This window comes from Poecilia reticulata, linkage group LG15 (assembly GCF_000633615.1).
Source record: "Poecilia reticulata strain Guanapo linkage group LG15, Guppy_female_1.0+MT, whole genome shotgun sequence".
In the NCBI taxonomy this organism is placed as follows: Eukaryota; Metazoa; Chordata; class Actinopteri; order Cyprinodontiformes; family Poeciliidae; genus Poecilia; species Poecilia reticulata.
Window position 1 is genome coordinate 7,641,037 of NC_024345.1, and position 15,474 is coordinate 7,656,510.

General features: G+C 39.6%; 1 protein-coding gene across 1 annotated transcript; it reads right to left on the reverse strand.

The window, feature by feature from the left end:
• Positions 1–717: 717 nt before the first annotated feature.
• On the reverse strand, positions 718–12,415 carry LOC103476630 (endothelial PAS domain-containing protein 1-like). Its single transcript, XM_017308890.1, has 9 exons — positions 12,274–12,415; positions 11,979–12,187; positions 11,648–11,880; positions 11,222–11,335; positions 9,424–9,926; positions 4,516–4,612; positions 3,868–3,955; positions 3,617–3,784; positions 718–3,274 (listed from the first exon to the last, which is right to left on the reverse strand). Exons 1-9 carry the CDS (start codon positions 12,381–12,383, stop codon positions 3,123–3,125), a joined length of 1,674 nt encoding a protein of 557 aa, XP_017164379.1. The 5' UTR covers positions 12,384–12,415; the 3' UTR covers positions 718–3,122.
• Between the last annotated feature and the right edge of the window lie 3,059 nt (positions 12,416–15,474).

The window sequence follows — 15,474 nt, forward strand, 5'->3', positions numbered from 1 at the left end:
TGAACTCAATACATGTTATGATAAGGCACATTTTATGGGTTCAAATAATATTAATTACAAAAAAAAACAACAAAGAAGAAAATAAAAAAAAAATTCAGTGTTAATGGGACAAGAACATGTAATAAAAGTTCTAAAAATGACACATACATGGTTTATGAAGCACCATTATTTTATAGAAGCTACTTAAACTATGCAACTATGTGGCAACTTCACTTTCCTTAAAATATTTAAAATGCTACATGTCTGAAAAGTGAAACTTCGAAAACACATGTTCAACATTTTTACTCTGATTTGTTTTCCATCCATCCATTTTCTTACACCCTTGTCCCTCAGTGGGGTCGGGAGGGGTGCTGGTGCCTATCTCCAGCTAACGTTCCGGACGAGAGGCGGGGTTCACCCTGGATAGGTTGCCAGTCGCAGGGCAACACAGAGACACACAGGACAAACAACCATGCACACACCTAGGGTCTGATTTGTTTTTTTCCTCTTTTTTTGTGTAAAAGTAAGAACAACAGTACTGGCCAGCCAACAGATTTAACAGATATTTCAGAATAAAAGAGAGGAAAGAAAACAGGAGGGGGAGGGATGGGGAGGTGAGGGTGGAGTCCGACACCACAACATGGAAACAGGACGACAGGAATTGGCCCAGAGAGAGTTCTTATCTAAACAGCATCTAATGAAGAGGGGCGACTGAGGACAAAGTACCAGGACACAATAAACACTAAAAACACCATGTTCAACATTAGTTCTGATTTTAAATACATAACATGTATGTGTATAATTTCTATACTTTAAAAGTGGTCACCACACAAAGACATTAGCTTCGGAAACAGACAGCGAGACGCAGAAAAATACGGAAAAAAGGAGAGAAATAAGTTTCACTGAAGGCATACTGACATTGTCAGGGAGGAAATAAATTTATGAGGAATAATATTCTGTAACAAAGCTCTCTGGTGTTGGCAAGCCACTCTGGTGAGAATAAAACAGGAACTGGCCTTGTCTGATAACTGTAAAGTATATAAACTCTGCTTTCACAGGGTGCTGCTTTTATACAACGTTCACTTTTAATGTGAAAAATTTGTGACTTTCTTCTTCCTCTGTCCAGTTTGCACAGCGGTGAGCACAGAAGCATGGGCTGACCTCAGTACTCTAAAGAGGCGACTGAAACTGTATGACTTTTTTTCTACAAGCCGAACCCATAAAACCCTCAAACATTTCTACATAGTTAAAGTGCCGTCCTGATTGGCCAAGATGCCCATTTCAGTCCCTCCACACGCCCTCTGATTAACCTGAGTGATTGTCAAAAACACCTTTAAATCTCAATCTTTAAACCTCTCTTACAATCTCAAATTCCTTTTATTTATACCTTTTCCCCATACTGAAAATTGCCCTTTCCACCATTGTATTTGTTCATTTCTTCTTCAGTATTTGGAAAAGAAAAACTAAAAAGTTATACTTATGTATTCCTTGAAAATGATTACTTACTGATTTTTTTTCAGTCAAGGGATTTAAAAAATATATATTAAGTCAGTCTTGAATTGGAAACTAGTAGCAAGAGATGCACAGACAAATCGACTGCTATTGTACAATTTTATATTGATTAACTTCGAGTGATGAATAGCTTGGAATAAAATAAAAAAAGGACATTTATCAGATCAGTAAGTATACAGCTAACAGACAAACTCAGTGACGTCAGAAGCTTCTAGAAAGAAAACCATATTTTATACCAAGACATATCGACTGTTCATACAGGCTGCTACAACAACCATCTGGGACTTTTGAATGAACGAACTAACCCGGAGTCAATTGACCAAGCGATGAAATAAGAGCTAACTAGCTAGCTAGCTATGTAATGCAAGCAGCCATCATAGCAAACACAAAGTGCTAGAAGCTGTTTTATCATTTTGTCTTAATTTAAAATAAAAACTCAGTTTTGGTATGTTATCTCTGCTCCGCTAGCAACGAAAGGTTTATGAACAAACAAAACTAGACATCGGAAATTAGGAACAAATCTCTGATTTGTAATGGAATTAAAACCATATGGATTTAATTACTCTAGAACCATGAAATATAATAACAGATCTGTATTTCTCCGCCCTCCCCAGTCATCTGTGCACACCACTGCTGCTTTTTTATCTCATATAAAAATGTGTGCAAATCCAATTATTATGTGCAAGTTGAAAGTTTGGTGAATAAAATCGGCACAATAAGAAAGAAATACCCTGTTGTCATATAGGATGTTATTATAGATTAACACAGACACATTCAAAATAATCTGATTTAAGACAGAAATGTCTTATATTTAACTTACACAGGAGTACATGTTATACCACTATGAGAAACAAACAGAAGAATCTACTAGCTGACTGAGTAAGGACCCAAAATACACGAGAAGGCTAGTCTTAATACAGCAGTGTTGCATCAATTCAGTTTGGTTAATAAAAGCAGAAGGAATCATGTCAGTACAGACCGATGAAGGCTAAAGTAAAAAATATAAAGTAGGTCTAATGCTGTGACCAGTTTGTGTTACGATGCCTCAGGTCGAAGATGATGCGAGCTGATGAGAAAGGCTAAAGTTGGTAAACAAAAACAACAAAAGAGCACAATGTGTGTGCTGATGGGTAGGTAGAATATGTTCTCCTCAAAGCTACAAGGCCTGGGACTGCAGCTGCAGCTCCAGACATCCTGACAAAAGTTTAATACATAACACAAGTGAGAGCAACATGATATAATCTGTTAAATACCAGCATTGACCTTTTTCTCCTCTCCATGCTGACCTGTTTGATGTTGGTTGGTTACTCTTCCACTCAACCTGCACCTGGTTTATACCGCAGTATTTTAGGGTGAAAAAAACATAAATGTAGCTTGAGCCTGGTATTATACTGCATGCTTTAGTTTATGCTGAGAACTAGAGGCAGGGCAGGAAGAAGAGTGTGGGGCTGAGTAAGGCAGGATGTGGTCATGGATACTGTGCTCTACAAGTAGCTTCGTCTCAGGGCTCTGAAGTCGGCCCCAAGAGGTTTAGAGGCAGAGAACAGGCAGAAGTAACAGACTGCGGGCTGAGGCTCAGGGGTGATATTCAGGCTCTAAAGTGGGTTTGAGTCGGTGAAAGGCAGCGGGCTTTAGGTGCTCTGGTCCAGGGCTCGCAGCAGGTCACAGCCCTGGAGGAGGTGGAGGTTGCCCTGCAGTGGGACGTTGACCTCGCAGTCATAGCGGGTCAGCTGCGGCAAGCAGGAGGGCTCAAACGAAGGACCCAGCAAACGACTTGCTATGCCTGGAAGAGGACATAAACAAAAATGTTGGCAGGGGAAGTTTGAACGTCTTGCTTTTGGTCACTTTGCTAATTTTTCAGATGGAAACATTAGCAAGAATTGCTTCAAACGCAGCAAGAATGTGCCATCAGTTATAAGATCCTGAGGTTTAAGTCAGGATAAACACAATCTCGTGTGGACATGCATAATCAACTGTTAATAAAAACAGGGTTTCTGCAGGTTTCACCTTCTTTACCTACTTTTTGAGGTCAGTATGAATGACCTGTAACGTGAAATGTATGAAAGAAAATTGCTTATTTGATACTACAGTACTACAGAGTTCATGTAGCATAGTACATTTGTACCTGAAGAAATCAGGTTATACTCCGTGTAGCTGCAACTCTTTCTGGAAAAGGGTTTATCGTTTGGCCCACTAATCCCGTCCCCTGGATACCGTGACGTCCTGTGTTGTTGCAGCGAGGCGGGGAATGGGGGCCCGATGCCTGGAATCATCCGGCCCATCGTCGCCGACTCTGAAAAGAGACACAAGTTAACATGAAGACTCACGGATGTTTAGAACAACCAGGTGAGTGAAAAAACAAACACAGAAAGATACCTGTGAGTGACCCCACACTGAGGGAGCGGTCCATGCAGCCATCGCCCCTCATCTTCTTCCATATGGCATCAGTCAGCTTTCTTTCACCCTGAAAAGCAAAAAGTGCAGTAAGGCCATCCATCCTTCTAATGATCAAATAAAAAATTTTAAATGCACAAACTGCTCAAATCTTTTCAGCTCTTAATGACATGCACAGGAGCAAAGCAGTAAATGTTTGTAGTCGATATCCTAGTTTTAGCTTTCAAAACCAGGATGTTATGTTTTTGTAAAAGGAGCAATAGTAAAATATGGTCATTTGTACTTCAATGGTTTTTAATTAAATATAAAAAAAATAATAATAATTTCCCCCTTGTCTGTACTTAAATTGGCCAGGTATAGGTCAGGAGCTGATCTACTAGGGTGACAGGGGGTGGCAGTTGCCTTGCCTTGTTTCCCACCATATCTTTTAATCTACACACTGTATGCGGTGGTAAAAATGGACCTTTACGCTAACTGGAGCGCAGTACGCCTGAGTAGTTTAGTGAATAATGACCACTAAAAAAGACTGTAAAAGCTGCCAGTTATAGTTGTTAAAGAAAAAATTATTGGATCAAATAAAATAAAAAATTGGCCGCAAAATGGGAGCATCACTTTATAGGGAAAACTCACCAGTGCCATCTGGTTGAAGGTACGCTTGATGCTGTTATTCATGGCCACTCTTGCTGGATCCAGTTCTTTGTAGGCTTGCACAAAATTATCAATGGACCTTTACAAACCAATAAATACAAATATTCATGAACACATTCTGAGTTTTAAGGAACTGCAAAATGTCATTTTTTGAATGTGCAGCATTAAGTGATCACATTTACTGAAATTAAAAGCTATTTCAATCAAAAATATCTTAACAGATCTAGTTACATATTAACATAAGACTCCTTATACGACATCACCTTCTTGAACTTGTGAGTTTGTGGATAGTTTCTGCTTGAGCCACCATGAGTTTCTCCCCTTTTATGCCCATAGCAGTCAATGACACAGATGTATTCCTTGCAGCATGAGATGGTGCATTGTCATGCATGAAGATGATTTTGCTACATAAAGTACAGTTCTTCTTTTTATGCCATGGAAGAAAGTGATCCTTCAGGGATACTAAAGGGGGCAACCAGCTCTCTCCTCATGATTCCTGCTCAAAGCAGGACTCCACCACCTCGCAGTGGCAACTTTGTTGAGACGTGGTGGCCATCCACCGCTCATCCATTACTCCATCCATCTGGACCATCCAGGGTTGCACAGCATTCATCAGTGAACAAAACTGTTTTAAACTTAGTCTTCGTGTATGTCTGGGTCCACTGCAACCATTTCTGCTTGTGAGCATTGGTTCATGGTGCCCTAAATAGTAGATTTATGCTACTACAGGGTTTGATCCTTCGCAGGATCCTACACCATTATTTTCATGGAACTCCAGAGGCACCAGCGGCTTCAAATAACTGTTTGCTGCTTTGTAAAGGTATTTTAACAGCTGCTCTCTTAATTTGAAGACAAGATCTGATGCTTTTTGGCAGCAGAGAAATCCTTTTTCTTTCCCATACTGCTTGAAACCTGAAGACAGCTTAATAATGTGGAACATCTTTCTTAAGTAGATTTCCTTTAATTGAGATCACCTGGCAAACTAATAAGCATAGGTATCTGAAATTTATTATAGTGACTCAAAGAACCCTGAGATCTACGAATTTAATGGAACAACAAAAATTAAATCTTTATGACACTTAAATCCAATTTTCATAATATTTTGGAACATGGTGTAAAACTCTTAAAGCTGCAGTAAGTAACTTTTACAAAAATATGATTTTATCATATTTGCTTGTTGTCACCTTGTTGTAACAGTTTGATATGAGACAAGTAATAGAGTATATGCCACGAGAGGTGGTGACGTATTTCCGTTTGAATTTATGCCACATAGATTGGTTCCGGGTCCTGCTTGCTCCTATTGTTTTTACCCAAAGCTGCAAGATCTCTACCATGAAAAAGACGCAAAACTTAAAATATCTGTGAGCTACTGGTACAACAACCGAGTTTTGTGGTGTGCCGTTGTGTTAGCCGGTACCATCCGGTGCTTAGTTTTTTTCATTTTCCTGCTGATATTTAGGCGACAGAGGACTGTAGCCAAAACTTAGCCACTACAGCTAACACCCGGTTTGTAGCTGCCTGCTATTTCAAAGCTTGAGGATATTGAAGATCCAGCGTCAGAAATGGGAAGACGGAGGTTAAAAGGCAGCTGTACGTGCTTCGCTCACTGGATTAATTTGTTGGAGGAAAATAATGCCGGAGGAAACCCACTGCTACGGGAACAGGCTGTGAACAGAGGCAGCGATTCGGCACAAGGTGAGTCAATACGTGTGTTGATGTTTTCGTTTGTGTTATACGGAGTATGAAATTATTTTTAGGCAACTCCTTAGCTTTTTTTATGTGACAATTATATAAAATACATTTAACATGCAGTCGGAGCGACGAGCCCCTCCGATACCGAGCAGGTAATTTAAGAACAGCAGAGAGCAGCAATGCTTCAACCCGAATTAGTCAGTCAGATTAAGGTCCAAAACCTTCGCTTTACAGCAGTTTAAGTGGCACCAACCCACATAAAAAACCCACAGAACAAATGGTACAAATCTGTTTCATAATTATAATCCACTTTAGAGTGAATTTTTCCACTTGGCTGCTATAATTTGTTCTTGCGTTACACAACGTAATTTCTCTTTTTTCCCCTCTGAGATTCTGCTTAAAAAATGAGGTTATGAAGTTACATCCTCCTGCTGCTTTTTGTTTTTAAAATGGCAAACTTAGGTTTGCCTCGACTTTTATAAACTAGTGCCTCTTATATGCATCATTTTTTGTATTACTGTTGGTGCAGATATTAGGCGAACACTGTGCTTTGCCTGCTAGTAGTTTAAATTAATTTCAGCTGCACACTTTCAAAAGAGTATTCAGATTTTAACATGAATTTTCTAAGTAGTATTTTAGTTCACTCTTACTCAGTAACTTCAGTGTTATTACACCTCTGAAACATTTTTTGCAGTTTCTTTGTGATACTAGAACTATTTCACTTACACATTTAATTTCCTGAGATATTGTCAATTTATTTTCAAGCGAAACTCTCAAAAAGAGCTGAGGATTTATTCGTTTTGATTACGTTGTGCAGCTAAATATGGACACTTAGTTTTTTTTTCTTTTTAATTTTTCAGGTTTGCATCGTAACACCTCGTGATGCGTTTCTGAATCATGATTGAGCCTCTGTGCCGATTACCTTTCTTCCACTGGATCCAAGCACCTGGACCAGCTGACAGCATCCATCAGTCCATGGTCTGCCGGATAATCACAACGTGGACTAACTTTTTATTTACAGTACTTGACTTTTTATTTACAGTACTTGGTTAAACTATGATCTTGAAGCCAGAGCACCAGATATGCAAAAATCTACCTGCAGACTTTGTTGGCTACCCTGACACTGCAGTCATCCTGGACGGGGCTGAGCCGGTCTTCCTCTCCTCCAGAGTGACGAGTTTTCATCACCAGTAAAGGCAAAACAAGTCTGATGTCTGATTAGCTGCTAGGAAGTATATTATATATATAATATACTTCCTGGTATACTATCCTGTTTGTACCCACAATAAAATTTTATCTCATTTGTAATTCTCTACATTWCACAAACTTTTTCCCCTTTTCTCAGTGTTTACGTTATATCAAGTATTTGCATGTAGATCAGGAATTTAAGTGAGATGTTAAAATGTAACACATTTAGGTCATACCAGCAAAGAAATTAATAAAGTAATTAAGTAATATGTTGTTAGTCATATAATTTAATATGCTGAATAAGGCTGGATGATACAAGATTTTTTTTCATACCAGATTTGATTTAATCGATTCCTCCCGTCCTCAATTTCTATAATAAAATCACAGAAAATACTTTTAAAAAGTGCCTTTATTTCAATCATCTGTTCAGTGAGTTGTATAAGGGAGCATTACGGTCAGGATACAATAAATTTTAATTGCAAGAATGTAGTCATCCTTACAGCAGAATAAAGATGAAATTTTATAACAATGTCTTAAAATTACAGCTGTTTTAATGATAAATAAAGATTCAGATTGATCTGATGTAACCAGCTCAGTCCATGTGGTTCTGACATTTGTCAGTAATCAAGAGGATGTACATTTCCACCTCAACTGACCAGGTAAGCATTAAGGTAAAAATAAAAAAATACTGTAGAAACAAATACTGTATACAAAACGAAAAAAGAGTAACTGATAGAAATACTTTATATAAAGAAAAGCAAAAACGTTAATAGCAGGAGAAAAGTTGTTGGCAACAATAGCTCAGCCAATCTCCCTCCAGGAAGCCATCAAACAGAACTGTCCAACTCCAACTATAATAAARATTWWAAAAAAGAAAACGGAAAGTTAAAATGATAAATAATGYCAAATTAATAATTGAGATYTAATGTGTTCTGGAATCTATTGACATTTTACAAATTTCACAAATCAGAAGGTTTCACAAATGTTTTATTTATTCTGCTGTTAGTACAGAACAATCTACTTAGGTTTGAAATGTCTAGGTGTTATAGTTTTTAAAATACAACACATTAAAAAAGCTCAAGATAGTGAAAAATTAAGTGTAATCGCCCTTTAGCTATTTTCCGAATTAGATGCTACATTCGGAAGCTTCGACTGATAGCTTGGGCACAATATAGACAGATCTATATATGTTTATATAGATATATATCTATCTATCTATAAAGCATAGATATGTAGATTGCACAATGCACAGATAATCAAAACACTTAACATTTACATAGCACCTTTGTAAGCTTGCCCCTGTTAGCTACATCAGACATATGAGGCATTATGATGAATACAAACAATTTATTAACTTACCTTCGAAGTTAATACGTTTTGACACATCCAGCTTAAATCCTTTGTTGTTGGAGCGTTTCAGGACGTTTGAATAATTCTATAGGCATCATTAATAGTCCTGCAGGACTGAGGAGCTATTGTTAACATACTGTTGCCTGTGCACCGGAACCATTCTGTGTGGCATAAAAATGCGGAAGTGCTAAAACGGAAGTCCGTACCCTATTTGTGAAAACATCAATCTCTCCACCTCTTATTGCCATCTAAAGAAACACAACTCCCCACCAAAAACAACCAATCAGAGCCAGGAGGAGGGGCTTAATCTTGTCAATCATCCTCATGCATGCTGCTCTTGGTGGAGAAATAACTCACTGTTCCAGGAAACATGAGTTGCTATGCTAACTAGCCTTAGCATTTGTGGCAGGCTATTTTGTGGAAAACCAGCTGAAAAGGCAGGGTTCTGAGCACGAGAGTATTTGGCAATGCTAAGACCCGCCTCCTGGCTCTGATTGGCTGTTTCTGACTGCAGTTGACACAGAGAGAAGCTCAGTTTTTTCACAGATTATCCATCTCATACTATCACAACATGAAGATAAGAAATATGTAAAAAAAAAACATTTTTTATAAAAGTTAAACACTGCAGCTTTAATAAAATGTGCTCTGACGCAACCTCACCTCTGTTTGTGCACTAGATGTGATGTGTTCTGCTGGCAGGACGGGTGCTCTTCGCCCGACATGTCGTCAATCAGACAGGCCTTTGGCGGACGTTGCCGCTGTTGGTAGGTTATTATTGGGTCCGGAGGCCACTGCATGGAAGACAACGGTGTGCCAGCCAGGCCTTGGAAAGGGGGGTTCCGTATCGGGGGCATCATGCACAACCTCTGTCGCATTTCCATGGCGCCCGGGTTGGAGCTTCTCCTCCCACCCGTGGCCCAGGATGCTTGCGGTTGCGGCTGGTAGCGGTTCTGAGGCTGAGGGGGGCCGGTGAGTGGCTGGAAGAGGCTGGCTACATTGTTGCAGCTCTGGTGAATGTTGAGGTTGCTCAGACTACCTAGGGACCCCACTTGAGCCGCTTTCAGGGGCTCCGACTCCGAAATGATCGGATTGAGTTGGAAGTCCTCTCCGTCCATCGGGATGTAAGGAGCCAGAGTCTCCAAATCCAAGTCACTCAAATCCTCCTGTAAAAGAAGAAACAAACAAAATGGGTAAAAGGTTACGCTCAACTAAAACATTAATAGCAAAAAAAAAATCACATTAATATAAATACAAACTGATACAGAAGATATTTTAATTTATGGAATCCTGTAACAATTTGACAATGACCAAATTGTGTTTATTAAGTAGCAATGGATTATTTCAAATTGCATGAGTTTGAGTTAGTAGAGATTGCTAATAATTAGTGGATTAAGAACTTCACTTTATAAGATATAGAGCCAGAACATTTACTGACATTAAATCTCTGCAGCATTTCTAGTCAAAGTCTGCCAGCATGACTTTGTCTGGTGTCTGACATAATATTCTACTCTTATTTTGAAGTAAAACAGAAAATAGTTGCTGAACAAACTAATTCCTGTGGTAAAGTTTGTCTGATAATTCCTTTATCAGACAAAGTTGAGTGATAAGGATGAAATAAGTTGATAGAAGCTTCTACCAGTTTTTAATTGCTCATCTGGCAGAATTTGGATGCGCATTAAGCAAAAAAAGGAGAAATAACTTGAGAATAATTTTGTTGTTACATTTATGTGTAGCACAGGTTTATTTAGATCTAATCTTTATGTGGAGTATGTAAAAGAAAGAAGGTAAACCCTAAAAGTAATGTCATCTTACTGAGCAGTAATAGTATCAGTGCGTGGGGTGGTGAATATTAATAGAAAAGAGGTGAATGTTGTCACATTTCATGCACTGGTGGGGCAGATAAGGAATAGCTAAAAAAAATGCCAGTAATGAAGTATTCTTGGATTTCAGTTTTTCACAGATGACTGTGGTCCCAAACCGTCATGAATATCTGGGCTCCACTGTATTCATGTTTTACAATGTTTACCTTTTGTAAAATCTGTCTAAAACTCCGACCTTTAAAGCGTCTTAAAACATTCTCAACTCAGAACAAATGTTTCCCATTTTAGTCATTTGGACCGTTTACATATTCTTTAGATTTATTTTTAACAACAAAATGCTCAATCGGAGAGGAAAAAGATAATAATATAATAATGCTAAAGTTAGCATCTGCTCGGCAGCCTGGCACCTGGCCTAACAGGCTATTTTTTGTTTTATTAATTGTAAGCTATATTTGATTATTGGTAGTTAAAATTCTCAACTAGTTAACTGTACACTAACAGAGATTTATAAAATGTTCTAAAAAGCATTTTAAATACTTTTTAGCATTACGGCCCTGAAATGGAATAATTCTGCCTTGATTTTTGTTGTTAAACCCTGAAGTGGATGTTTGGTTCCCACTGGATATGATGCGTTGCACCTCTGTGTGTGCAGTGCTGTCATTTCCCTCAGTCTCCAGAGCAAACAGCTTCTCAGTGAGCTCCACCCTCAGGTCACTCTCCACTGAACTGTAGTAATCACCTGGGCTGCTGGGCTGCAGACGGAAAACGGCAAAATGAGATGAGTGGAGAAGCCGGGAGAACGGACAAAGAGGTAAAAGACATGAGAGAAAAGAAGAGGAGCAGAAGATTTGTCATGACAAAGGCTCCATTGAAAGCTAACAGTCTGATCCATCCAAACTTCCACCCCCGATATTCTCACACACTTTGGCCGCTTTGATTGACCTCACTGAACACAGACCGAATAATCCAGGATATAAACTCAATCAACCAGTGGCGGCCTAATTAAGCCATTCAACAAAACAATGGGGCTTCTCAGTCTTCCTCCTGATCATCCTCCTCCTCACCGTGGAGCAGCTGCTGAGGCTCGGGGTGGCGCTGCCCGGTGGAGGTTTCTGCTGCACAGTGAATGCCCCAGCTCTGTTAGGTGCGTCCCCAGGATCTGGAGCCAGGGTCTGAGCTGTGGCCACAGGAGCCGGCTTTTGGCTCTCGATTGTCCAACATAAAGGAGGGGGCATGGGCGAAGAAGACACTGGGGTGAAAGACGCTGGCTGCTGGGACTCCTCAAACTCAGTGCAACCTAAGGTGAAGAAAACAAAAGTGAAACAAATAGTGTCTTTTTTGAGAGCAAAAACATCCCAAAAGTTTTCCAGAAAATTGTCAGAGGTTCAAACTGACCAAAGTCGAGGGAGATGATGGTGTCTCCAGGAGTCGGAGCCAGTTGAGCCAAATCTTCCGGCTCTGTCTTGAACTTCTTGTAGAGAGAAGCTCCTGATTCTGCGTTCTTGCTGGCTCCTTCAGTGGTGAAGAAGCTGCTCATATTTGGCGGCTTGAACAGTGCCTCTGTCTGCTCCAAGGAGAAAATGACTGACTTCTCCTCCACGTCACTGCACCGTGTGAGAACAAACAGTAAGCTTCCAGGAGTCAGAACAACAAACTCTTCCAGGCATTTTGCTCAGAAAGTCTTCACTACCTCAGGACGTAGTTGATGCACATGATGCACTGAGCTTGAGAGTTACGGCTGTTGTAAATGACGGTTCCCTGAGTCTCCACCCAGACGTAGCCGCCGTTCTTGGCCAGCATACGGTACTGACCACTCACTGCCTGACCCTTGCTGCACACTGCAGAGAAAAAAGTGGATATATATATATATATTATATATATATATAGCACTCATGTTCATCACCACAACTGATTTATATTCAGCTACAGAACTGTAGTTGAATATAAATTGTTTGAGAAAATCATTTTCAAAAGTCTTGTCAAAGATCAGGCCGTTACTGGGATACGCTTCAATCTAAACTGTTCCTTGTAGCTCTGCCTGGATGTTTAGGTCCTTCTCTGAAGATGAAACTCTGTCCTAGAGCCAACAGAAGACTAGGGGTTTTTCCTGTCCTTTTGATGCATTTATCTCCATGTAAACTCTAATCATCTTCTCTGTTCTGGCTGAAAAAAGTCCCCAGGGGATGTTTCATGGTGAAGATTGTGTGTTCAGGGTGACGTTTAGTGTTTCCACAGATTGTATTTGGATTTTTTCTGACCAGAACAACGTTTTGGTTCAGATTATTGACTTCAGCAAATGCCTGTTAATCAGCCATCAGCTGGAATCATCTGGCCTGAATGAAACACCTCAAGCATGCGGCACCTTCAGAACCATGGCTGGGGCACACTGGTTTAGGCTCATTTTTCATGCTTTAACTGTGGTACCAATGTCTTGGAGGTTTCTATTTTTAAAAGATTGACTTAGCTGTGCTCTTTGTGATAAAAAAAAAAATCAGACACATTCTACTTCGGTAAAACTGGACTTATGTTTCTGGTTTTAAGGGAACTACTTCAAAAATTTTAACTGACTCAGAATCATGACTTTGCCCAATCATTTTATTCAAAAGCATCTCACAAGCATCTGTTGCAAAGAGTCCCAGATCAACCAAATGTGTGTTAGCATGACAAAGCTAGATGTTTGACTTTAATATTAAGCTGAGAACGGGATCTGCTGGCTTCAGTCCAGGGTTCAGCGCTGGCGTGGGAAAGAAGCATGACTGGTCAAAACACGTACATTAGGCCACTGTGTACACACCCACTGTGGGTGTGTGTGTCTGAGTGACTCCCTGAGGACGTTTAGGCCAGCGCTGCATGTACAGCAGGGACGCTGTTCTATGTGCTGATCAACAGGCTGCTCACGTTGGCTGGGAGAGCAGAGTTATGCTGACAGAGAGCGCTTTTTATCTGGTTAGCTTCCAGCCAGCTAATGTTTGGAGACCCCTTGGAGCTGAACTACATCATAAGCACCAGAATCACTGATTATATATTACTCAAGCATAAATTTGTTGGTTGCCCTGAATTTTCATGCATTTTTCTACACATTTTCATATAAACGTTTTGTAAATGTTTCTGTTTCCCAACAGGATGGAGAAAAGTTAGATTTAAAGGGCCTGCGTGGTTCCTACAAAACTGGTCTCATTCTGGACCGGATTTAAGAATCCATCCATGCAGGATTTATCAGAGGTTTCCGATGAGGTGACAAATTCTTGGGTATTTTAATATTAATAACAGAAAAATTACATAAAAACTGCTAACAAATCTATTTAAAACAAATATTTTGAGAAGAATTTGGGAATATTAATGTTGATAAAATACTTCATACAAAAAAAAAAACTAAAAGAAAATATGAGAAAAAATCCAGAAAAATAATCATCAAAGACGTTTATTTGAGAAAATTTGATTAAAAAATATAAACCTGAGGTTTCCATTGAGTTCAGCTTAACAAATATTTATTTTTGAGAAGTTTTTTTATTTCTTTAATTTCTTTCATTCATTTCTTTGAGACAATTTCTTGTATTTTTCTGTTTTCTATTCAGCGCAAAAAGACAAATAAATAAATAAATAAAATGAAGAACAGCAAAAATATTGTTTGTCGATTTAGTAACTTCTTCCTACAACAGTGTTTCTCAAACTTTTTCAGGCCAAGGACCACTTAACCCATTGAACAAACAGTCACGGACCACCTACCCTGAAATTGCCCCTGCAATAACACATCTCAATATATAATGCAACTTGAAATTAAAATATTAGTCTCTTAACTCAAATATTGTTGTTTTCTTTGTTCATCCTAATTTGAAGAGTGGTGCTGTTTGGTAAATGTGACTGGCCACAACAAAGCCATGAACACATCTACTTGGGCTTTTTGAGTTATTTACATACCATATTTTCCACACTATATGGCGCACCGGATTATAAGACGCACCTTCAATGAATGGGCTATTTTAAAACTTTTTTCATATATAAGGCGCACCGCATTATAAGGCGCATAGAATAGACGCTACATTTAGGGTTGTCACCCGTACCGTACAAATGTGGATGTGTAATAATAAAGAAGTGGTCCCTGAGTACTTTATATAGCAGGCGGCCCCAGTCATTGTTTCACTCACAGTGTTGGTGTTGCGATATTGTGCCCAACTGCTTTCTGGGTAACACAGACCAACCGACACGCTGCCGCCACAGCCTCTGTCTCTCTTCCCCGCACCCTCACCCCTTGGTCGGCGAGGAGAGCCTTCCGCGACTGGGCCGGGGCGTGGCCGGACGATGGTCACCCTTCTTCGCGCACAGCATGTTCGTGGAGAACGTGGTGCTAAATGATCTGCAGACGACCTGATTATCAGGTCCGTAGGTAGATAGGTCAGTCAAACTTTAACAAACCAGCATTCTGACAACTATCCCAGCATGCACCGCGCACTTCTTCTTCTACGGGCAAAATGAAGTCGGTGGCTGCTTACCATAGTTGATAGACCTGTTGTGGCTCAATATTGGTCCATATATGAGGCGCACCGGATTATAAGGTGCACTGTCGGCTTTTGAGGAAATTGAAGGTTTTTAGGTGTGCCTTATAATGCAGAAAATACGGTATTCTAAAAGTGTCTAAGCTTTCCAATGACGTCAAACACATGGAAAGAAGTTGTTCTTTATTACCAAGTGTTATGTGCATTAATAACATTTAGAACTATTTGTGATTTAGAAGCACAATTAAAGAAAAATAGACTTCAGTTGCTTTAACAGAGACAAAAAATCCTTTTCTGCACCATTCCATCCATCCATCCATCCATCCATCCATCCATCCATCCATCCATCCATCCATCCATCCATCCATCCATCCATCCATCCATCCATCCATCCATCC